Source organism: Mustela erminea, chromosome 3, assembly GCF_009829155.1.
Source record: "Mustela erminea isolate mMusErm1 chromosome 3, mMusErm1.Pri, whole genome shotgun sequence".
Lineage (NCBI taxonomy): Eukaryota > Metazoa > Chordata > Mammalia > Carnivora > Mustelidae > Mustela > Mustela erminea.
Window position 1 is genome coordinate 90,395,763 of NC_045616.1, and position 26,781 is coordinate 90,422,543.

Sequence of the window (26,781 nt, forward strand, 5' to 3'; positions counted from 1 at the left end):
ATAGACATCAAAAGAAAGATGGGGTAGCAATCCTTATATCAGACAAATTAGATTTTAAACCAAAGACTGTAATACAGGATGAAGAGGATACTATATCATATTTAAGGGTCTAATCAACAAGAATATCTAACAATTGTAAATATTTATGCCCCTAACTTAGGAGCAGCCAATTATGTAAACCAATTAATAACAAAATTAAAGAAACACATTGATAATAATACAATAATATTAGGGGACTGTAACACCCTACTCACAGCAATGAACAGATCATCTAAGCAGATCAACAATGAAACAAGGACTCTGAATGACACAGTGGACCAGATGGACTTCACAGATATTCAGAGTATTCCATCCTGAAGTAATAGAAGTAAAAGAATACACATTCTTCTCAAGTGCACATGGAACATTCCCAGAATAGATCACATACTGGGTCACTAATCAGCTCTCAACCAGTACCAAAAGTTGTTTTCAAAAGGTATATAATTCTCCACAGCAAATGGTTTAAGACCATACTCCAGAAAGCCAAAGGCCCACATTATGATGCTCTCACTGAGGCTTAACACAAATTATACATGACATCTTTTCCCACCAATGATAACCCCTAATACTCTTTGGTCTGCCAGACTGTGTGTCCCAAAAACAGGTCCACTTGCACTACAGATTGATCCCAGTGTAGACTTTTTTCCTCCTCGGGCTCCACTCAAAGCTGTCAAATTCCATACTTCCTGTAATACAGGTTGGAGCAGAACCCTTAGCTGTAGAATTTGCTGACTCCGGAACCATAACACATTTGTTTTCTGTTTTTTTTTACTTGTTTTTCTTTTCCATTTAAAATGCCCAATTTCCTTTTTAAACTAAATTGTGAAGTGCCACTGAAATAGGCAGTGCTGGCAAAACAGTGTCTGTTACAATAAAATACATCATATATTTAAGTAAATAACCTTAAAAACTACGCAGGGGAACATGAACCCAGTTGACTGAATCTGGAACACTGTTTTCTGTGCAAGTGAGAAGAGGCATACCTCTTGTTAAGACCGATGTAAAAAGAACCATAGGAACACTACAGGAGAAGTAGCTGGGCTGGGGGTGGAGGTGAGAGTGAATGAGAGTGGAAGGAATGAGGGGAACGGCAAATGAAAAAGTACAGACTAAGGCAGCAGTACCCCGCTCAGTGCAGAAAAACTGGCTAATGTATAAAAATTAAGCTATGATCTCAGATCAAATCCAGATGCAGAAGACACAAACTATACAAGACATCTTTTTACTTAGTTTTAGAAATAACACACACCTTTCTCGGGATAGGAGACTGCAAGACACAATGACTGGTCTTTCACTTAGGTGATGGACAAGCATGTTCTTAATTCCTGGGTGCCTAAAAAATTTGACAGCTGTAAAAAAAGCATAAATCTTCACAGGTTTCATCTCATATCTTCTGGAGTATATGTGTCTTACCAGAACCTCCAGTATGCTGACTACCTCTTGACCACCATTGGGTCCAATCATCATAACATCATAATATCATCAACAACAACTTACATAAATTAATATGATGTTCTACAGTATGCTCAGGCAGTTCAGATCTCTTTATTCTATATTATTACAATAAGTAGGACAGTTAACATAAGTTTTTAAGCAAAACTATCTATTCCATGTGAATATCTGATCCTCATTTAATTTGCCATAGAAAATAACATATTCTCTAAAATAATTACAACATACCTGATGCCTATTAATCTACTCCAAAAAGAACAGTGCCTGTGACTGGGGCTAATATTTGCTTCAACTTGCAGGAGTCTACACTTACCACCCTGCGGACACTGGCTTCTGCAAGCATAAACTGACCAATTAAACAGAGATACCTAGAGACTATAACTTCTGTATCCTTTAAATCCTAAAGTGTACCATTAATCTTCACTGTTTTCCTTCTCCAGGATGTCATACTGTTTTTTTACTTTACTTCCTTGGTTGTGTAGGGAGTGTGGGGGAAAGTTTCAAAAGCCTTCCACTTTGTTTACCTTGCTATTATAGTTTTTACCCCATATGACTGTGACCCAATGTGGAGTCTGTACCAACTGCCAAGTATGCCAAAGTCACTTAATATCCCAGGACCAGGGAAATGGCCATGAGATGGGTTCATGGACCCAGTGGACTTCCTGCAAGCTCAGTGTTGGCCAGCATTCCATTTATTGCCCAGTCATTCTATGCTACCACTCTAACAAGGGAACCATGATGAAGCACTGAGTCCCTGGATATTAATATCAACTCAGACCCTGACTCCAACAGACCTCAAAATGCCTGAGCATTCCCTTTTCCCTAGTGAAAAGTTATTTAAGTAAATGACTGCAGGACCCTTTGGAAAAGGGCTAGAGGAACCATTAACACATAAAGAACCTAGATATTCTTTCTCCTAGGAATTTGCCCACCACTTCAATAATGGCTTCCAGAGCTGAAAACTGGATCAGATCCCAAAACTGGACTAGGGATCATGACTTGTCTTATGAAGACTCTATTTTTAAAAGCAGTTTTAGGTTAACAGCAAAACCAATCAGAAAGTACAGAGAGTACCCATATATCCCCTGCCCCTACATATGCGCAGCCTTCCCTACTCTCAGCATCCTCCACCAGAATGGGTTATTTGTCACAAATGATGAACCCACACTGACACATTATCACTCAAAGTCCACAGCTTATATAAGGGCTCACTCTTGGTGTTGTACATTCTATGGATTTTGACAAATTTATAATGACATGTATCCACCATTATAATATCATTAAGAAGAGCTTCACTGCCCTTAAAATCTTCTGTGCTCTGCCTATTCATCTCTCCCTCTCTGCCAACCCTTGGCAATCACTGACCCTTTTATTGTCTTCATAGTTTTGTCTTTTCAAAACTGTCATATAGTTAGAATCATACAGTATGCAGCCTTTTCAGAAAGCCTTCTTGGACTAAGTAATACGCATTTAGGATCATGACTTTTTATTGAAGTACAACATCACAGGCTGCTAGTTATCCTTTCTTGATTTTTCTATAGCCACAAACTGAATAATACCTTGGTCAGTTACCCATCTACTTCTTCCTTTGAGATGATATTTTCTTTTCTTTTTTTTTTTTTTAAAGATTTCATCCACTTATCTGACAGATAGAGATATCACAAGTAGGCAGAGAGGCAGAGACAGAGAGAGGAGGGAAGCAGGCTCCACACTGAACAGAGAGCCCAATGCGGGGCTTGATCCCAGGACCCCGAGATCATGACCCAAGCTGAAGGCAGAGGCTTAACACACTGAGCCACTCAGGCGCCCCTGAGATGATATTTTCTAATAACCATTTCCATTACTCTATAGGTTAGAGACTGCCCCATCATTCTTGCTGGTCATGACAATGCTACAACAGACTGGTTTAGGATGTGTAAGTACCACCAGCTGGCCTCCATCATTTCAGGGTTCTATTATATGCCCACTGCAGTCTGAACCAAGCCCTGTAACAGACTGTGCTACTGCCAGCCCTGGCCTACAAAAAAGACCTACATTGTAAACTGTGGTAATACTGGTGTTCTTCTAACCAGTGTATTTCTTATGCCTTTGGTAAAAGGTGTGTCCTCTAGGTCCCATGAACCTAATTGGCTCATGGGCCTTCCAGCCAAAAATATTCATTCCAGCATCCCCACATCTGCAAGCTATTTTTTTTTTAAATTTTATTTAAATTCAATTTAATTAACATATACTGTATTATTAGTTTTGGAGGTAGAATTCAATGATTCATCAGTTGCATACAACACCCAGTGCTCATTACTTCAAGTGCCCTCCTTAATGTCCATCAACCAGTTACCCCATCCCCACACCCATGACCCCTTCAGCAACCCTCAGGTTGTTTCCTAGAGTTCATAGTCAATAAACTCTTCAATATGCAAATTTTATTTCGGGCCTCCTTGTTCAAGCATTCTTAGAATTCAGGCCCACACTTATTCCCCTGACTCCTTCCAGGAAATATTGGCTGTTTCTTGTAGCTCCTTTGGAGCACTGTCCCTTTCCTACTCAGAACATCCTCTGCTCTATTTCGGGTCTCAGATATTAATGTCCGTTCACAGCCCACGTACAACCTAACTTAGTTATAGGCCTTTGGCAGTAGGAAGGTAGTATGGGTCCTGAGACAGACACACAATTCTACATGGATGAGAGGTCTTTATAAAGACTTCCAGTGTGAGATGGGTAGTATTAACTCTTGATAGAGATAAATGGACCATGTCTGCAGGTTCAAAGGTTCAAAGGTATATGGTAAGTCAAAATCTTGAGAGACATCCATGTAGATGTCCTCATCCCATCAGAACCTTGGGCTTTCCCAACCAAAGTACTTGGCATAATAGACTTACTTTGGTTGGGCATTTAGTCATCGCTGAATTCAATCCTCTGAATATTAATTCCTAGGTTTAGACCTTGACCTTCTCTATCTTCCCTCTAGACTTTATAAGAGCTTCTTTATATGCAACCAAGAGGTCCTCTGGCTTTTACACCTGGAACCTTAGCTACTCATTATCTTTCTTTGGGTATCAGTGGCATTAAATAATAGCAATTCAATACCACTATGTTTAACATTATTATTTCTCCTCAAGGTTTCAAATGAATGATATATCACACCTGCTAATGTATTCTATCCACCAGTATAAATTCCCAGTTCAATACAGGTAAAAGTTTAGGATCTTGACCATCATCTTGCTTCAGGAGCTGTCTATGCTCCACATATGACCAATGATGTGATCTGCACTGCCATCTAGATAGTGATCCAGCCTTAAACCCCATATTATCACCTACTTTCTCAAACCACACCTATACCAATTAATGAAGATTGAATTTCCTGGAAGCAGAAACTAAGACAGAATTTGAGGTGAAAGATATTTACTATCAACATTTATTAAAGGAAGAGAGAGGAAGCAGGATTGTACAGAGGAAGAAATCAAACTTTGATAACTGGACCAATGTGTCAATGAGCTCTGCAGTAAGTGTTCCTTATAAGAATGTCCCTAAAAATGGCTAAATTGTTCCCACCTGGCTCAGTCACCAGATAAAGGATGCCCAAGAAATGGTGTGATGTCAACTAAGATGGCTCTCTGCAGCTGAGGCAAACCCCAAAGGATATGAAATCTGGAGTCTGTCAGGGACTGTCACCTCTGTGCAAGACCTTCCCTGAAAGGGAATCACCATGTATAAGTAATTATCTATGTCATTACTTCCTGCTTGCTTTTTAAAGAAAAGTTTAATAGGTTACTAGCCAATTATAGTGGATTTAAGTGCTTTAAGGGCACAACCACTGAAATCTACAAGTTTACTGCCCAAAAAAGAAGATCAAAAATTTTCCATAAAATGAACAGCATTAAATTAGCTTTATTCTTATCATCACTTTAAGACACAATGCCATGTCAAGTCACTCCTCACCTGCTGAATTAAGACACAATTTTTCATGACCTGAGAACAGTGTAGAGTACAAGATTTTTATCAGATCTGTGTTCACTCTGGAGAAGTTTTGCAGTGACACCTCCGTCAACCAAGATGAGGTAGATCACCTATTCTTTTTGAGTATGAGTTTAACATGATGGCTTCTGGCAATTTCAACTAGATTTCTTTTTCCTATGGGACTTATTTATATCACTTTTTTTTTACATCACTTTCTTAAATCACTATGTCTGAAACTAATAATCCACTATATATTGGATAATTGAATTTAAATTAAAGAAAAGTATACGAAGAAGTCAGACTACTATACTGCTACTTCTATCTAGGAGAAAAAGCCAGGTCTGTCCAATAACCAAAGTAGCATGGGGTTCAGTCACTTGAAGTAGACTTTCACACTCATGGCTGCAGTTTCCAAAACAAATTACTCTTCCAATAGACAAGAGCAGTGTTTCCTCACAGTGTGATTTATGAATTTCCTGCAACAGAATAACCACAAGTTCTTTAAAAAAAATGCAAATTCCCCAGGGAAGGGCAAAAAAATTGTATTTTTATATTTTCATATTTTATATTTTTTCATATATCAATTTTACATATTTTCATATATTTTTATATTTTATATTTTCAACAGGCTGATTAGGTGACAATAGAGCACACAAAGTCTGAGAACCACAGATCAATAGTGTGTTCACTGCTAAGTCACAGAGTGAGCTGTTAAGCACTAATGGAAATTGATGTATACTGAGCTCTATGTGCCTGGCATTGCTGTTAGCACTTCATGTGAGTTGTCTCATTTTATCCTCACTGTAACTCCACACATGAGAGATTGTTATTACTTACATTTTACAGGTGATAAAACTGAGGGACTGGAAGATTTGAACTTAAAATATAAGAAGTTTGACCAGAATGGTATGAACTCTACTGTGAGCCAAGGAGAAAACAAAGCTCAAGACCTTACACAGGAACCTTAGGCATCTATAGTCTTCTGAAATTTCACCATTGATAGGACCTATTATTTCTGTATTTTACATAATGAAAATATTTTGACATGTATGTAACTTTTTTTAGATTATAAGTATTAACCCATTGAATGAAAGTTGTACACAATATCTTCTAGAAGTTATAAAGCTCTCAAATAATGTGGATAATGAAGGATGGATTCCTCACAAATGTTGTCTTAACCAGTCACTTTTGAAGAGCTATCTAGCCCAATTCTGACCTGTTTCAGTTAATATAGCTATAAAATAATTAGCTCATTTCCTCTATATATGTAACTATTGCACTGTCATTGTCACACTTTTTAAAATATGACTTGTTTTCTAATGAGCTCATGATGAGTGGAAACAAGAACACAGTTCATGTCAGAATTTCATGAAAATATTCTTTTTGTTATTTATTAAAAACAATATAATAAGACTTCATCTCTAGGGGTGCCTGGGTGGCTCAGTGGGTTAAACCTCTGCCTTCTGCTCAGGTCATGATCTCAGGGTCCTGGGATTGTGCCCCACATCTGATCTCTGCCCAGCAGGGAGTCTTCTTCCCCCTCCCCCTCTGCCTGCCTCTCTGCCTACTTGTGATCTCTCTCTCTCTCTCTGTGTCAAATAAATAAATAAAATCTTAAAAAAAAAGACTTCACCTCTAGCATTATACTAAAAGCCACAACTCAGTATCCTTAAGAAAGTATTTTATAATTAAGAATCTCTTATTCTATAAAACTTCACTAATCATGATGAGGAGGATTCCAATCAAAAGAATATTTCCAGTGTCACAGCTAACCTGCTAACTTTGTGGCTGTGTAAGACACTTTTGTTGGCTTCACATATTCAGCTCTACACTTCAGTGTGATATTAATGTGATAAATAGCTCTTAATTCATTAATATTCTATTCAAATGAGTTCAATGCATTCATTCCTGATTCTGATTAAAAATAAAATTCCCTTGTTCTTCAAGACTTAAATTTTTAAAAGAAAAAGTCTTAATTTTAAGACAATTTCATTTTAAAAAGGTATTTTATCCAATAAAGCACATTTACATTGGAAATCTTGTGTAGAGGTTTACAGGAATAAAATTAGTTTGTTGTCAAGCATTTTAGAGAGTTGAAACTAGAGAATTTAACTTCTTTGAGTAAAGAAAGGAAGAAAACACAAACGTTATGAACCCCTTATATGCTAACTGACTCTTCTGGGAGCTTTTTATATGTTATTTCAGCTAATTATCACCATGCATTTGGAAAAAGGCATTATTGGCCCCCATAATATTACCCACCATTTACATATAAGGAGACAGAGGTTCAATGAGGTTCAGTATTATGCCCCAAATCACACAGTCAATAAATGAATCAAAATTCCAGGGTCTTCCCCCCCACATACCATGTCACTTTCAGAGAAAAATGGTAGTGGCAGATTAATAAACTAATGCAATCTTATTTGCATATAAACACAGAATGGCATTGTGAAAAGTACATTATATTATAAACCAATTCTTTAAACCTAAGTATTACATTTATACACAGACACAGTCTCTACAGACTGTGAGTTGTTAATCCATGAGTTGGTTTCAAAGAATAAGCATTCTGATTTATTGTTCAGTGACAGAGGTAGATCCTGGGAGTAATCCTGGTTTTTTGCACACAGGCAATATTTCAATTAAGAAGGTTTCTCTCTCATGAGGCCATCAAAATACTTTAGTGTGTAAGAATCACAGGCCATTTGTTAACAAGGCAATTGGTGAGAGTGGGGATTGTGGGGGAAATGGATTTCTGCATTAGGAATTACCTTACAAAAAATGGAAAGTTACAAATGAAAGCTAATTCTTTTAAAGTCCTCTTATTAACATCAGACTTGATCTATACCACTGACTTTTTCCTGATCTTAGACAATGTTAAAAGGTCATGAAACAAAAGGGCAAAGTTAGAGGAGATGCATCATTCATAGAAGACAAAGTGGGGTGTGACCTTAAAGCTTATTAAAAACAAAAACAAAAACAAAACTACTTCTGACATTCTTGAGGTTCTTCTGGTTTTAGTTTTCTTTTCAATTCCTTCCCTGTGTAACCACTCACAGACACAACAGGTAGGAGATCAATTCATTCCTCATTTTTCATTTATTTAAACAGATGAATATTCTGCCTCAGGAGCCAGAACCTGCTCCCTTACATAATTGAGGTGTGTGCATGCCTGTGTGAGTGTGTGTGTGTGTGTGTGTGGTGCACTGCTCTGGGATGTGAGAGGGGGCAGGTAGAAATCCTGAGGCTCTATGGTGGAAGGCAGAGTCGACACCTCCCTTTCAAAGCTACTGTCTGGGAGAAGGGGTGGGAACTATACCAACCCATCAGCACGCCACATGTCAGTCTCACACACAGATCCTTCTCCGTCATGTTCCCTGGGAAATTTCCCCCAGATTAGGAAAAGAACCATAAGGCAAGTCTGCCTCGGAAGGCGAGTTTTTACCATTGCAGCACAAAGGACAGAGAAGCGCGCTTTCACATCTTCGCAACTCCACTCACTTGACCAGCTCTACACTTCAGCACCACGGAGAGCAGCGTCTCCTCAGCTACCACCCATGGGGAGCCAGATTCCCGAGACTCAACACCGGATTCCGGTCATCTAGAGAGGAGGGACCAGCCTGCTTATTTCTCCCTCAATGTAAGCAACTATGATGATTCTTTCATACTGATTTTTCCAACAGACGCTGTTTTCTTGCTGAAATAGGGAATTAAACTTTTATTTATTAGCTCTTTTCCTCCTGTGCATTGCTTGGATTTTTAGATGTAAATCTGGATCTGAAATCTTTCTTATTTGTTGGGTTGGCAGAGGAATTTTTTTTTTCACTTTTCCTTGGAAGTCTAAGTTTAAAAATCCATTTAAAATACACAACTCATCCTGGTAGCCCAGTCTCTTTTTGTACTAGAGTGCAGTTTTTTCTTTTATTCCTGGAAGAGAGTATATATGTGTTGTCTGTTCTCCTCCTACTTCACTACTGACAGCTTTTTAATTTGACATTTTTGTGACTATTTATCTTAACATAAATATGGGGATAGGAAGAGGAAGGCTGTTTTCTGATAAGTAGCCACCATGAAAGAACTACAGGTGGGAAGAAAGAGGCTGTTGCTTTTTCTTTCCTTTTACTTGTGGAAAATATGTCCTTTAGATGTCCATTTTGACATAATGAATATGCTCTTAATAAAAAAGATGTAATCTGGGCAGGGCTTTGACACAAGCTTTGAAACTCTTAACACAGAATCTCCTATACATGTGAAGTTGTAAATTCACTTAAGTGTGATTGAATAGACCTAATCAAGATGCTGTTGCCATTAATTGTAATTTAAAGGCTTAATGAATTCAGGGTAGATTTGAAAGAGGCAATAATGATTGACCCTGTCTGGTGGCACTCAGTGAATTTTTGCCTCAGAATGCCACCTGCTGGTGGGTCCTGTTTCTGAACCACTGGATACACATCAGATTTATGAATGAATACACATTAAATCCAGAATATCCATTATGAATATGATACAAATTCACTCTCTAAGATTTTTTAAACAATGGCATTGGCTTAATTATTTAACAACTTACCAAGGTTCTACGTCACAATTACATTTCATAAAAATTTCCAAAAACACTTGCTCCTAAGCTTAGGGGCATACAGATTAGCTAACTCCTTCTGGCAGTAATTAACCCAGAAAAAATGAGAACTATGTGGAGCCTCACTGAGGCTAATTTCAAATACATGTGGTATCCTGGATGAGAGCTGCCAGGATTTCTTGCTCAAGGAAAGGCAATCAACATTTCTCCCCAGATAAATATTCAGCATGTTACTTTATTCAGTACTGTCATTTCACAATTTAAGAGCCTCTCTTATTTTCGCAATAGTGGATGATCATTTCAGGCTTTCCTGTTACAAAAGTTAATTTAACAGTTAAAAGGTTACACATATATATTTTACACCAAGACAAATCTTTGGGGAAAAAATATATAACTGTAAGAACTTGTCATTTCAGCTCTATCTGGAGATATACATAGTGAGATACAGACATTCAGGTTCATAACTCCTCAGTTCCAAATAAGACAAATAAGGATTAAAAAAAAAGAATAAATAAAAGAAGCACATACAAAGCACTAGTTATATTTGTATGGCTAATATATAATGTATTTTGAAAATATAGAGAATAACCTCTAAATGATATCATTTGTTGAAAAGTAAGTTGTTGATAAAATCATTTATTAGCATTCAGGAATCTAGATAATATTTTCAGTCCAAGATGTAATGGAAAAAATATAACACATTATTGTATTTGGAAAGCAGATCTCAAGCAGAATTGTTTGGAAAGTATATCTCAATATAATGTATTATAATGAGTAGCAAAAGGATATTTTTGCTATTCTCATAGGACCTGAATGGTAAGGTATATGAACTCATGTATATTCACGGGATAACCACGTGGATACTTTCCTTTTATTCGAGATGCATGTGTTGTACAAGCAAATCACTGCCACTAACTTAGGTAAGAATTTGAATGCTATAGATCCATAATTATTATAATTATATTAAACTAAGAGAGTTAATAGAATCCAATGGTACTAGCACACTTACTAGGCACTGTAACTCATAGGTACTATCTCACCTCAGCTTCAACAGAATAAGGAAGATGATACTTAAAAATTAATTGGATGCCTCTGGAAAATTTTTCAGAAGTATCCTGAAGAAGTGGAAATGCCCCAGTCACCCAAGGGACTTAATATACCCTCTGATATTAATGGTCTCCTTTAGCAACTTATGGACCATTATTTATAGTGGAACTGGAAAATAATTTGGCCTTGGAACTTATGCCTTATTTTAAAAGTTATCAGCACAAACAGGAAATAATAATTACAGGTTCATATGGCTCCAATATTTGTAAACATTAATACCTCCCGCTTTATTGATCTTCTTTAATGACCAACCCAAATAAGTATTTAAGAACTGATTACATTATTTGACCATGCACCAAGAGTATGGGGCGCCAGATACATATGCCATATAAACAAGTAATTCCCCTGCCCTCAAGAATCCTGCACTCTAATGAAAAAAAATTACAGTCTAAAGAAATTTAGAAAAAATGGAGGAAGAAGAGGATGGCATTGGCATATCAGCCCAAAGCATTGGCTTTGAAACCAAACAGATGAGACCCCTAATAGTGGATCTACCACTAACAAGTTATGTAACTTTAACAAAAGTGGTTAATTTCTCTCAGCCCCATTTCATCACCTGTTAAATGGGAATGACAACAGCACCAGCAACATGTAGTAGTTTATGAGAATTTAAAATATTAATATATGTAAAGTATTCAGCATAGTGTCTGCAATGTGTTTAATGTGTACTAAATGTTAATCATTACGATTAGTCACTGAGGAAAACTGATAAGCTTATCCTATGATTTGTGTGAATTAAAACAATAATTCATATAAAGCACTTATCAGAGTGTCTGGCACATGGCAAATGTGTAATATTTGTTAGTTATTACTATTATACAGTCATTTAGAAAAATAGCTAAGCTGACTGTATCAGTGGAGAGTAAAACATAAGCCAATTTATAGTCATTTACTTAAGTGTACTAGTATATAAGATTTTGATCGTTACTGTCATGGACATTTGCATAATGCTCACAGTATCCAGGACATGTCATATACATGCATTTTCACTGTGACTGAGATGCAGGGAGGATGGATTTTACTATTCTCTTATTTTGGTAAGAGAACTGAGATTTAGTCTCCTAAATCTATATTACTTGAATATTTATCACTGTTGCTCTGGACTAAAACTCAGACTGTGTACACTTGGGATAGAATGCACAGACCAGAGCTGGGTCTTCCTAGGTAACTAGACTAACTCCTGGATTTTGTTCGGTTCAACGTTCAGTTGTGGAATGTTACAGACTGAATTAGTTTCAGGCTTGGGTGATTTCCACAGAGACCTATGGTGCATGGAGCAATTTTATGAAAAAGACAACAAATGTCTCCAAAAAGACATTTTGATTAAGTGTCCTTTTCTTCATCAGTAATCAATCACAATCCCTGTCTCCAAAATGCTTAATGGTCATGCTTATTTGCAGCTGGATATAGGGTGCAGAATTTATACTTTTCATGGAACACTGACATCTGGCTTTCTTCAGACTGGCTGATGCATCTGTAAAAGCAGTTTGATAAAAATAGCAACCAAGGGATCAAGAGGGAGTTTAATAATCAGTCCTCCTCTCAAATATGGTTTTGTTTCCACTGAAACCCTTCTTCTCAATGACATCAAATGTCAATGTATGCATTTATGAAAGATGAAAAACACAGTACCTTAATGGAGATGTTTGATGAGTCTGATCACTCATTATCTCAATAATATATGCAAATAAAAAGGCATTTGCATTCAAAGTTCATTTTTAAGAAAAATATTAGAGTAAGGGCAATCAAATACTAATTGGATTTTAAGGAGACTCATTTTGCTCGTTATTGGTCCTTAAACTGGGACAATATCCCCATACTCCAGCAGAGCAACACAGCTGATTCATGAGTGTGAGTTGTGGCCATCAGCTCTTGTGAGCCAAATGACTTTATCTTTTTGACATATCACCTTTTGTGGATTTTTCCCAACCCATCTGAAATGTATGGCTAAAGCCTGACTCTTCATAATGTCAAGATTATTAGTAAGGCTAAATATATTTGCAAGGATAAAAATGCTGAAATTAGGCAGCCAGGGAAAGGTTGGTAAAAGAGTACAAATTTTTAGCCATAAGATGAAGATCTAGTGTACAACACAGTGACTATAATGATTGACAATACTGTATTACATAAACAAAATTTTCTAAGAGAGAACTTAATGTTCTCACCAAATACATACATGTGAGGCGATGAATGTGTTAATTAACTAGATGGTGGGATCCCTTCCATGACGCGTGCTTACATCAAAACACCGCAATGCATATTTTAAATATTTCAGAATTTTGTCAATCTTACCTCTACAAAGCTGAAAAAATAAATGCTTAAAAAGCATGATTAGAGGGGTATCAGGATAAGAGGGGGTCAGAGCAAATAAGAAGCCCCCAGTAAGGTAAAAGGCCCAAACCAATGTCTGAAGGAACTCACGTGGCTCCACGGTCTGCTGTAAAGGGCTTTATGATGAAAGTGACCTCACAGCACAGGATGCCCCAGTATACCCTAGGATGTATACATGACTTGAGGGCCCAGAAGGTTTCATTAAGGCCAAATTCTCCTAGGGAAAGAGCAGAACTGACAATTCTGTAAGCATCCAAATGTATCTCAAAGCTGAGATTTTAAAAGCTGGGAGAAAATGGCTTGTTTGTTTCTTACTACATCTAGGTGTCTGCTTTCAAGGTCATTCAGAAAAATGCATGTCAAATGGGGAGGACATTTGACAAATCCTGACAAATACTAGGCACACACATGTACTTTTTCCTAAATAAAACATAATTATTATAGAAACATCAAGATTTATATGACACTCCACTCTTGTGCAGAAATTATTTGCCCTAAGGTTTAGTGTTTCTGTTTCGCTTAAAAAATAAGAATGCTAACCCCTTGCTTTCATGTTTGTTCATTGTCTAATGAGGGAAATTATCAAACAATGTTTTAACATCCCTTAAGTTTTTAAGCTGCGATGTCTATGATATTCATACAGATTCTGAATTTAGATTGGGTACTTGCATGTTCCTGGTGAAATGTTCTCTGCTTTGACTTGGTTCAGTAGTTACTATATTTCCTTTGAATTAATATCTCCATGGATGGTTGCTATGTATTAGTTGTATGCCCTTGACCTTGGAGTTTGACCTATTCTCCCTCTTGAGCACACCTCTAATGGAAAAGTGACATGGAAACAAGCTGAAGCCCTGGCTCCTTCTAGGACAGCTGCCATCTCATTTCTGACACACCACTCAGGTACTCCTGAGTGGAAACCATCTTTTCTCAGGTTGAGTCGTAATGGCTAAATCCAGAGAGGTGCTCCAGAGAGGGGTGTCAGCCTCATCATAGGACACACTAAGTAATCCTATCAGAAAGATGATAAGTCTTCTATGGGCTCAATTCGCCCTCTGCGTGTGAGTGTACCCAGATGACAGACCTTGAAACTGACATCATAACATCCTCTGAAACAAGGCTCTCTGGGGATACAAATGAGGTGACTGCTTAGCTTTCAACTCAGTCTCTTTCTTCCCTCTGAAAAACCTGTAATAAAATGCCTGCACCCTATTTGTTGAGTCCCTCTCCTATAGAGGTCTCTAGTGGATTCCCAATCTACAGTCTGCTTTGGCATCAATAAGCAGCCTCTCTCCCTGGGAAGACAGCATTGTTGAGAGAAATGGGCTCAGAGAAGCTCATGGACTTGAATCCTGAGAACCTTTTCCCCAGAAATCTTTTATCCAAATGTACTTTAGAAAAGTGGATGGCAGTTTGGATCTCTTCCTAAAGGAGCGCAGAGCTCTCTGCTAGAATTTATCACCCACGGTTACATTTTGACGGAGTTATCCATAATTATTCCTTCTAATTTTCTGCAGATGAAGAAGTCATTCTGTTGAAGAGTTCAGCAGCTTCCCCCCAAAAGTGTGGGCCTCAGCCCTAGGCAAGATTAGAGCATAAGCTCTGAGCTCCAAGTCTTTTGGCTTATGCCAGACAGGGCCCCCTAAAGGAGCTAAAACTATAAAGGTTTGAGCAGGTCAAAGGGTAAAACAAGCAGAAAACCAAATAGAGCCCAGAATTTTAAAGATCACAAAATTGCCACTTTTTTTGAAATCTCAAAACAATAGATTTAGTTTAAAGTCCTTCTTCTGGGATTACTTTTATTTTTTTATAAATGGCTTAAACAAAATAAGTATTTTTAATGCATGGAGATATAACCAATTAAAAAAAAAGACTACTGGAAACCCAGAAAATAGTTCAAAATAAATCCCCAAGTACTTACTCTTTAGAATATATACTGTCTTTAAAAAAAAAAAAAGAATATATACTGTCTTATCGAAATGTATGCCATTCTAATTTAATGCGAGTAGGGGTAGACTAGAAAGAAAAAAAAGAATAGAAAATATGGGTAGGGCCAACTGGAGAATCAGCTGTTCAAGTCTGTAGAGATTTAGGGAAAAAGTGGTCAGAATTCTATATTATAATGAAAGCATCCCTGAGCCAGGGATCCATTCGAAGTCTCACTGCTAGCTGGAGATGGGGTGCCTGACTCAGTCCCAAATGACACAATCCCTTTTATTTTCTCTAGTCTGACCTTTTTAAAACCCTGGCAAACTAAAGACTAGGTTACTTACCCAAAGTTACCAAGGTGGCCAAAGGTGGAAGAGGGACTCCTCCTCTAAGCCATCCAACTTCAAAGCCTGTCTCTCAGTCCTACTTGTGTCAGCAATATAACCTGTAATAGGATCGATGCCAGAATTGCACAAGTAATATAGGTGAAATTATTAACTTCTCAGTATTGTGCCTGGCAGAGAATAGGTGCTTAATAGATGTTTAACCATTATTACCAAGTATTAGTATTAACCTCTACCTGCCACAATAGCAAAGAACAAGTGAAAAATAAACCCAGCTTCTAAACTAACTTGCTCTTCCACCCAAACAAAAATCCAGGTTTGATCTGAGGAAGCTAGGGCTGAATTTCCTCAGTGGTCCTCAGTAAGTGGCAATGTGTCCAGGCCCACTTACTGCCACACCTTGCCCTTTCAGTGTTGCTCAGCCTTCAACAGGAACAAGAAAGCAAGCACGGTCCCCAAACAGGTTCCCCATACAGCACAGCCACCGGGGACACGACCAGATGTGGAAACAGAGGCGTGTGGCCACACCTGTGTGTTGTGGGAGGGCTGTCACAGTGAGGGAGCTCAAGGGGACAATGCACCCGAAGCAAAGAGAGCAGTATCTGCAGTGGCCAGGTCTGCAGCAGAGCTCTGGGGGAACTGGGTGTGCCAACAGGCAGGAGGATACCAACATGCCTTTCTAATACATGTCACCTCACTTAACCCTCTGATGGACCCTATGGCTAAAAATTACCCACACTGTACAGGTAAATTCACAGAGAAGCAAGGTATCAAAGCCCAGAGAAATTAAGTGAGGTGCTGAACTTGGCACACACTGAGAGAAAACTCATAGTCACTGGCCTGTTTGGACTGCATTCCTACCCCACACACTCCCTATCTCCCATTACCCTCCACCTGAAGCCACATTTCAGTCTGTCACCATTCCTCCACCTGAGACGCACAGATGCTGGATAGCCTAATCAATATCCCTCTATATGAATAGGAATAGTTCAGGTTCACTAACCAGTCTTCATCTCAGCAAGCGGAGAATGGTTTCTAATAAGATTTCATAATTTCTCCTACGATCTTGCTTGTGAGATTCTTTTTCACCTTGACAACCTGGGTCTGTTCTGCCCCTGGACACCCTGCAGGCCCCTGGGAGAGTAACCAAGCATCTCTGCCTTGTACTCCCATAGGTTGGGGAGCGGCACCTTCAAAAACATGCAGCGCCGGCACACGACACTGAGGGAAAAGGGCCGCCGCCAGGCCATCCGGGGTCCCGCCTACATGTTCAACGAGAAGGGCACCAGCCTGACGCCCGAGGAGGAGCGCTTCCTGGACTCGGCAGAGTATGGCAACATCCCTGTTGTCAGGAAAATGCTGGAGGAGTCCAAGACCCTCAACTTCAACTGCGTGGACTACATGGGGCAAAACGCACTGCAGCTGGCTGTGGGCAACGAGCACCTGGAGGTCACGGAGCTGCTGCTCAAGAAGGAGAACCTGGCGCGGGTGGGGGACGCGCTGCTGCTGGCCATCAGCAAGGGCTATGTGCGCATCGTGGAGGCCATCCTCAACCACCCGGCCTTCGCACAGGGCCAGCGACTGACCCTCAGCCCACTGGAGCAAGAGCTGCGCGACGACGACTTCTACGCCTACGACGAGGATGGCACACGCTTTTCCCATGACATCACACCCATCATCCTGGCAGCGCACTGCCAGGAGTATGAGATCGTGCACATCCTCCTGCTCAAGGGCGCCCGCATTGAGCGGCCACACGACTACTTCTGCAAGTGCAATGAGTGCACCGAGAAGCAGCGGAAGGACTCGTTCAGCCACTCGCGCTCCCGCATGAATGCCTACAAGGGACTGGCCAGCGCTGCCTACTTGTCTCTGTCCAGTGAAGACCCTGTCCTCACCGCGCTGGAGCTAAGCAACGAATTGGCCAGACTAGCCAACATTGAGACTGAATTCAAGGTAACTCTCCCACTCACCACTCTGCAGACAGAGGGCTCTTCCAGGTGTGTCCATTAGTCAAATGGGTTATCTTCTGGTCTAACCCAAGGTGAGGGCCTTGGGGTCTCACCGGCCCATGGGAGGAAGGGGAGTTCCTCAACCTTGCCAGACGCAGGCCTGAAGGAAAAGCAGTCCATTAGATGAAATATTTGAAACCACCTAAATGTGAACAAGAGGTGACCTAAGCACAAATCTACACGGTAATAGACAAGCAGCACATAGGCAGGATAGTGTTGTGGTTTGGAGGTAAGCGCCTCACTGGGCTCTGCCCGACGGAGCTCAGTAGTGTCTAGGACACCTGTGAATTTTTCCTAGCCCAGGTCTGGGATTTCTTGATTGTCTCACCTGAATGGTTTTGATATATCTTATCCAGCTCTCTATCCTGTCCTGGACTGTGTTGATCCTAGATCCAGTCTCCTACACAATGCAAGAAAGGCTTGCTGGCAGCCTTTCTCAGTTTAGCAAGCTATTACTATTGTTCTGCCAGAGGAATAAGGGAAAGGTAAATGAAAATGAAACAAAATTGTTCTTGTGTCATTGGGCTTCTTAACTCTGCAGATGGGCCCAGGGCAAAAACCCTGTAATTCCACCCTCTGAGAACACCCAGACGACCAGACTAGCCTGGGGAATGGAGACCCATCTCCAAAGTCCACCATTCAATAATGGAGTGATCCTGTGCTTTTACTATCAACTGACACTATTTAAAGGAGGAGGTGTTTAAAAACAACCATTAATATGGGTACCATTATTATCCTCCTTTTCAATGAGGGCACAGAGGTAAAGAGATATCATATAGCTAAGAAGTAGCGAAACCACTAGGCACTCAGAGCCCAGAGCCAGCTCTTAGTCATTCTGGGAGAACTGTTCATGCACTGGGCTTCTCAGGTTCATTGGTCTTTATCTGAATGATGAAGGTATGGAATACCCCCATTGCAGAAGGTGCACCTGGAAGGGCAGAAACTACAACCAGCCTCAGCATTTCTTATCCTGCTATTCAACCAGAGCCTAGGATTCCTGGGAGCATTCAAAAATGTGTCACATGCAAGGCTGACAACAGAGCTGGGAAAAGATGTCAACTACAGGAGAGAAGTTCATTGTCCTAATAAGATGTTAGGGACAAAATTAGGTGGCCAAGGATGGTTACTGATTCAGCCAAAGGAGGCCCCATGAACCATGGTGTTCAGGGAGATCTCAAAAGAGGAAACAGAATGGGGTTGGGTCTTGCTGAGGCAGAGGAATTGGATCAGTGGGAAGAGAGAGGTGGGCATTTGGAGGAGGCAAATGAAGGTAAGGTCCGGAATGGCCCAGAGTAGGCAAGGGACTGCCAAGAAGCTGCATGGGACTAGAACAAAAGCTTCCTGTAGGGGCACGCAGGAGGAATGCTGCAGAGACGGTTCAGGGGCAGATCTCAGGGGGCTCTGTGTGTCAGGCTGAGCACTGTGGAAGCTATCCTGTAGGACATGAAGAGCCACTGAGATAGTGATTAGATTTGTGATTTGTGATTGTGATGAAAATGATAAAAGCTAGAGTGTTAGAAATTTACTTCACTGGTAGGTCAGCTGAATTAGAGGATTTGGCATGTGAGGCACTGGGACACAAGGAGAGACAATTTAGATATGCATGCATGAGACCATGGAAGCCTCTCCAAAGGAATGGATCGCCCACAGCCACAGACAGAAGGGACAAGCTCACCAAAAGCTGTGGGGCACTACAGATGTGAATAGATGAAGAATCCTGGACTTAACTAATATTATTCCATCTGTTCCCCTTATCTTGGACCCATCTACTGAATTGGAACAACTTCCCCAATCCTGCATTGTTCATAGCCTCATCTAAAAAAAATTGGTGGATGTAGATGAGATTACCCAAAGAGGCCCCCAAAGAATGTAGCTATTGCCTGTTCTTTCATTGTCTCTGTATAATAAACTCCATCAACCAGCAATAAGGTCAGTGAAGCCCCAAGGAATGTTGGTAGAATTTTGTTTGTTCCCTCAGCTGTGAAGACTGAATCTTCACAGGCCATGTAAAAGTGGCTAATTCAGTATACTTAGCAATTTCTGGCCCAAGAGGGAGGGAAAAATTCCAGAAAAAAAAAAAAAACTTTTTTTTTTTTCCTGGATTCAGTTTTCTGGATAATTGCCCAATTGCCCAATTCTCTACAATCTGTGAACAGTCCAGCCTTCCTGAAAAACGATGCTTGACTAACATGTGGAATAATATCTGAGCCATTTGTTTCCTTTACTAAAACCAAAAGTTTGGCATATTTTAGTATATATAATATCTAAAACTGGAAGTTTGTGGAAAGCATGATATTTTGATTTAAAAAGTAAATTATGGCAATTAGAGACAATTAAGAGCACTCCTAACATGATGACAAATGTGTTCTACAATGCACTGCCTTACTCAGAATAAGAGCTAGCATAAATACATTTGCTGGCTATTAACATCTCCTAGTTACCTTTGTTTGAAATAATGTCTTTCACATTGTCGACAAATGGTGCATTATAAATTAACACAAGCGTTCCTTTAGAACTTTATTACTTATTCAACTATCCTTGTATGTGCATTCCTGACATTATAAATCTTCTCAGAGAAGAGAGCAGCTTAGCAAAAGACAAGTCAATTTGTAATAAAAGAATGAAGAGCAAGTGTGTGTTCTAAAATGCACTCTTTAGGAGTCTGCCCTACTTTAAAGGAACTGCGTGCTGCTGACTGTAGCCACATGTATGTGGGTGACCCATGACATCAGCTGTAAAAAAAAGAGATCTGGTCCTGACTAGAGGTGTCCTATGTCATCCTCTAGATCCTCTAAGACACTCGCCCTGGGGACAGCTGCTCCTGACTAGAAAAGCTCACGCAGGGAAAGCTAGATTCAGTGTCCTAGTCTACTGTTTTTGAGTCACTATAATATATCACCAGAATAGAGTCTAGTCATTAGCAAGATCTACAGCCAATGTCCAGGTCTCCAGTAAATTATGGCTGAAGTCAGATGCCTGCCAGCAAGCCAGTATTTTTGGTTTAGAAATGATGCATCTCCTCAAAGATTCCTCTTATGCCTCTCTCATCTTCTTGGGTCTAAAAAGATATGAAAAACTCATTGTGGCTCATAAGACCTTCCTAATGCCTTGACCAGTGCTCAGTAATCTAGTAAGCATTCCATAAATCCTTGATGAAGGGAATGAATGAAATCCTGAAAGCATAATCCTTTCAACTGATGAAGCAAGAGATTACTTTTATCTATGATTTAAACTCTTCCTACATGTATGAATCTAATAGAGCTATTTGATAGACACGGTGGGATAGGAAAGCTCTACAGAAGGTTAGGAGGTGGTTAAAGGGATCAAACAAACACAAGTTAAATAACAAAAGACCAACCATTTGCTGCATTGTACAGTGCCAGTGGCCACTAAACTCCTGGACAGCAGGACCTACGAGTGACATTTTGGTTAACTGGTTTATCTGAAGAGGAGGAGACAGGGACAAAGAAAGGGAAGATCAGCATGGAATGGGTTATTCAGAGGTGTTTCATCCTGACAGAGGCTCTCTCTATATAGAGAGGCACCTGAAGTAGCATGGAAAAAATAAGGTTGAGTTACAGCCCCTGCCACCAGGAACACAATAAGGTCTTTACACGTTTCTTGAATTAGTCCGTTTGGTTTTCTTTACTGATCAGCCTTCTGATAAAACTGCTGAGGATCCCCTCTATTTTGCTGGCATCTTGCCAAACTCCAGGGCATCCTGTCTACTGTGTTGCTTATCTATAGAGCTGTTGTTTCAAAGGGATTACAGGTGTTAATCTTTCTTCCTACTCAGTTACACTAGTGAGAGCAGGAAGGGGTAGAGAAGCAAAGGACAATAGGAAAACAGGAAGTGAGGTTTAGGGATTTGGAAAGAAAGAGAAAACAGGGCAGGGACTGGAGGTATCCCTCTTGCTTTCTCACCTTTTGCTTAAATTTAAAGTACCCCCTGTTCCCAAGTCAAGGGACTGTGGAAGCCCTAAAAACACTTCCCTTTAGTTACTGAAGACTTGGTCATTCAGAGTAATAACAAAGCTCCAACTAAGAAGGCTTTTCATGTTGACACAACATCAGCATGGAGTCTGCTGACGGTGCAACTGATTCTAATAAACCAGAGAGGAGAAGAGTAAGGGCAAGAAAGCTAAAGCTGTAGCTTCATCCTGCTTCAAGTGCTGATGACTTTACTGGTTGTTAATGGGTTGTGAACCCAGGTATTATGAAAAAAATAGATAATGAATTATGTATCAATGTTTGTGTTGCCATTTTAAGACCTGCAAAAAAAAAAATTCTCTGGGCCTAAAATACCACAGATTAAAAATGCAAATAATGATAAATCAGACCAATTTGCCACCTGCTATGATCTCTAGTGAGATCCCATTGTGGAAGGTAAAGATGTTGAGATGACAGTTTGTAATCTGCTTGCAAACTTATCAAAATGGAAGAGGAGAGAGGAGGGGAAAAGGAGAAGGAATATCTTTGTATGGTAGTAGAGAGAGCTCAAAGCACATAGGAACTAGGCCATTTGGAGCCAGGGTGCTAGGAAGCCAGAAAGCTTGAGTAAAGGCCCACCCTGGGCCTGAGGAAGTACTGGAAGGCTGAATAAGCCTGCGCTCCCAGCATCCACTGGAATCTGTGTTTTGCACCTGTTTCTCATGCTTTAAATATTTTTAGGCTTTTCAAATTTTACAGACCAACACCGTCAGAAAATACATTTCCTTGAAGTTTGAAAGGCTGGCTGGTAGTATAAACAAATGCCTACTTAACATGCAAGAAATGACTTGAACATTGTTTTCTTTACCACTGGGAAAATATTTTTTAAGCTGCGAAGTCTGCAAGCCTTAAAAGCAAGTTGTTGGGTGTTTTGTTGTGTTTCGTTTTGTTTTTTTAAGAGAACTTGGCAGAAAATTCCTCAAACCACTCACTTATGTATCAGTCAATCCCAGTACCTTCAGGGATCTGACTGTGTGCCCCCAGCCCTCTGCTTGAGCATCCAAAAAGATAGAATGGAAGCAGAGGATCACAGATATCAGGGGATGAGCTGCCATGGGATGCCCCCACCTCCAGAGCACATGCAGGTCTGGTGCAGTGAGAGCATACCTGCCAGTCAACAGGTCCACTCTGTGGCCAGAATCACTGGCTTCCATGTCTGAGAGCAAGATGCAGGAAATGGCTTATCTCAGGACAAGGGACAGATATGACCTCTGCCCATACTAGCTCCATCTTTTTCTATTTTCCTCCCTAAGCATCTGGAGGAGCACTTTCACCAGGGCATTCATTAATGAGTCATCATAGGAAATGAGCTAATTAACCTATGCTTCAATGACAATTTTTCATTGGGTTACAACTAATACCTAAAGTTATGTGACTGTCTTCTTCTATGGTTTATGCCAAGAGCATCAACCTCTGAAATACAGGAAGACAGTGTACATTGGGTGACAGGAATTCAGGTGGGATAAAGGAGGTCATTTGCTTTCTGAGGACAAGGGCAGGGGAGAGGTTCCAGTGAGCGCCCAGGGAAGCCATGCTTCGTTTCCTCAAGGCTGTGGAATGGAGAGCCAAGAGTTTGGCTCTGCACTCAGACTGACCTGGCTTCTAGTCCATTGCCATCTCCTGGCAACCGTGCAATCTTGGGCATCTACTGGAAATTAGCTTTCTTATTTGGAAACTGGGGTGTTAGAATTGTAACATGTCCAATATGGAATGCCTGTCTTTCCCACTCAAATCCTGGCTCTTACCCTAATCTTTGTAAATGACAACACAATTCACCCACTTGTTCAGATGCCTCATCCCATTGAACCTCCAGAAAATCCTGGCACATATTAGGTACAAAGCGAATATTAGCTCAGCAAAGAAATAAATGAGTCAGTGAGTGAATTAATAACAATGTCCTTGTGCAGGGTGCTGGTGAGGATTATATTCTTCATCTAATTTTATATTCTTCATCTAATCGAATCCTCAACAGCACCCTGATTAGATGAAGGATCTAAAAGTCTCTACAGAGAACTTGACCCAGAGTAAGTACATAATGTTCCCCCCGAGAGCTCAGTGGGAATGAGCCCACTGGATTTTCAACATCACGATGTTCCCTCCAATGAACACAACACCTCCTCTTTCAGCACCTCCTCTACTCAGTCTTCCTGATTTCTGCTAGGCTTCCCTAGCCCCTGCCCCACACCCTATAATCTTTCTAGAACTAGAAAAACTAGAGGCTGTACTTGTGAGCTCCATGGTTTAAAAAAGGCCAAGGGAATAGTTCCAGTTGGAAACATGCAGACCACTGACAGTGCATAAGCCTGGAGTGTTGCTAAAACACTGCTGTGAAAAGAAAAAGCATGGGCAGGAAAGACAGAGGAGCACAGGAGGAGGAGCAAGGAACTGGGCAGGCAGACCTCCTGAAAAATACAGAAAGAGACTATTTCTTGAAAAACAGCTTCATGGAAAAGATTCATCACTACACACAAAAAAATGGGGGAAAAATCATTTCCTCTACAAGTTCAACTATCAGCATGAAGTATCAGAGATATGGAGAAATTGGAGACCATTCTAGAGAATATTAGTCGATGCGTAGCAGCACAAATTACCTCAAATGGAAATGATGGAAATGAAGGATTTCTCTGAAAAAAAAAGTTACAATGCTATATAAATTAGTCATCATAGGGTATCATTAATCAAGGAGCTGCACACCCCATCAGCGTGCAGGCATGTATTTTCCTAGCAGCAAATTCACAGATTCAATGTGGAAAATATATGTCAGGAGAAGATCACAGGTGGGTGGGCCCTACTCACAGAGCTCTCTGAAAACCTGACATCCCTGCGACAAACACTCGTCAAGCCTCTAGTAAGAGCAGGGCTCCAGGCGGGGTGCTGGGATGAAATAATAAACCAGATTCAACAAGCTTCCTTCCTCAGGACATGAGAGTCTAGAGGAGGGGACAGACATTATTCATACAATCATGCAAATAAATGTGGCTTTGCAAATCAGGCTGAGGGCTATGCAGTAAAAGGGCGTTTTGTTTTTTTTTTTAATATTTTATTTGTTTATTTGACAGCTAGAGAGAGAGCACAAGTAAACAGAGTGGCAGGGAGATGGGGAGAGAGAGAAGCAGGCTCTCTGCTGAGAGCCTGATGCGGGGCTCGATCCCAGGACCCTGGAATCATGACCCGAGCCGAAGGCAGCCGCTTAACCAACTGAGCCACCCGGGCGCCCCAAAAGGGCGGTTTTAACAGCTGACTTAGTGGGACAGCTGATCCTCTGTGTGTGTGCGTGTGCATGTGTGTGTCTGTGTTTAAAGGTTTCTCTAAGGAGGGGCACCTGGGAGGCTCAGGTGGGTTAAGCACCTGCTTTTGGCTCAGGTCATGATCTCAAGGTTCTGGGATGGAACCCCCGTGTCTGGCTCCCTGATCACTGGGGAGTCTGCTTTTTCCTCTCCCTCTGCCCCTCCCCGCTGCTTGTGCACGCACACACTCAAGCTCTCTCTCCCTGATAAGTAAATAAAATCTTAAAATATATATATATATTTCTTTAAGGAGACAATGTTCAAATGAAAGCTGAGAGTGTGGGAGAGAGAAACACCCAAAAGGGAATGGGAAGGATGGAGCGAGGCATAAAAAGTGCAGGGGAACTGTGCAGTGCAGATAGGGGAAGGAGGCCCATGGAGAGAGCGGTCAGTGGTGCCACAGGATAGGGAGAAGCAGGGGATAAGGGCATGAAAGCGCACCGCCTAGCTGTGGCCTTCCCATGTAAGAAGGTGGAGTTCATCTTCGGTAAATGAAGAGCCACCACAAGGTCTCAGCAGATGAGTGAGTGACTCATGTGTGCAGTCTAGAAACATCCGCTGCACCAGCGGAAGAAAGCACACTGGAGGGAACAAGAATTGAAGGAGCTGGAGAGCGGCTGTAGGAAGAGGGGGTCCTCCAAGGAAGGAGATGAATGGCACCCCAGTGCAGAAGAACCAGCAGATCTCAACCTGCAGGTGGCTCAGCCTGGCTGGAGCAATCCCACAGCTCCTGGCTGTTTCCAGGACAGCTTGTTCATCTGTGAGCTGCGGGGATCCTGCTTCTTCGGTCTCTGGGGCCCCCGCAGTGCTGCCCTGTGGAGCTCCCGCAATGAAGAGACACAGAGAAAGAGGCAGAAAAGAGCCAGCTCCTTCTCTTCCCCTCCACAGTAGAAGCCCTGTGGAGCCCCAGCACAGTGGGAGAGCAGTGAGGACTCCAAGGTCCCACCCCAGCATCTGCAGGTAGAGAGGGTGTGGTACAGCTCGAACTCTTCATTGCCAGCACAGATGCACTGCAAGGGGGCTTCAGAAGTGACAGCGCCAGAACAGAGAGAATTCCACTGGATTTTAATCTGTGCAGTACATCTTCCAGATTCTGAGCGAATCTTTCTCTGTTGGCTGCAGCGACCAAGTAAACAAACATTTCATTAGAGGAAAATGACTAAATCTTATCTCATATATTTTTTTTCAACCAGAGCTCGTTATAGTATCAACAAAGGCATGAAGTCGACCTCTCCCTCTTCTTCCTCTTCTTCTTCTAACATCCAAAAGAATACCAGAGGCAGAGGAAAGTGGGGGCAGGAGAGGCTTTCTTGGGCACTGAAAATCCTCCATGGTGAAGGCCTGGTTGAGTACAGGGGGCTGTATTAGCCCAGGCACTGCTGTCACGTGATGACATAACACAGAGAACGTATGCTCTCACCCTGCTGGAGGCCAGAGGTCCCAAATCAAGATGTTAGCAGGCTCTGCTTTCTCTGAAGGCTCTAGGGTAAGATCCTTCCTTTCCGCCTGCCTGTTTCCTGGGAGATCTTTCACTTGTAGGCTTATCTCCTGTATCTCTGCCTCTGTTGTCATATAGTGATCTTCTGTGTTTCTGACTCTTCTGAGGACCAGTCATTTTGGATTAAGGGCCACTCTACTCCAATAGGATTTCATCTTTTTTTTTATTTTAAGATTTATTTATTTGACAGAGAGAGAGAGAGAGAGAGAGCGCACAAGTAGGCAGAGCAGCAGGCAGAGAGGCGGGGGAAGAAGGCTCCCTGCTGAGC

The 26,781-nt window shown here is 41.0% G+C and overlaps 1 protein-coding gene across 1 annotated transcript in view; it reads left to right on the forward strand.

Annotated features, from left to right (window-relative positions):
- Positions 1–8,727: 8,727 nt before the first annotated feature.
- The window catches only part of TRPC7 (transient receptor potential cation channel subfamily C member 7), a 143,311-nt gene continuing 125,257 nt past the window's right edge, over positions 8,728–26,781 (forward strand). Inside the window, exons 1-2 of the mRNA XM_032336641.1 lie at positions 8,728–9,085; positions 16,905–17,682. Coding sequence (XP_032192532.1) covers positions 9,084–9,085; positions 16,905–17,682 — 780 coding nt within the window. The 5' untranslated portion in view covers positions 8,728–9,083. The remainder of the gene's footprint in view (positions 9,086–16,904; positions 17,683–26,781) is intronic.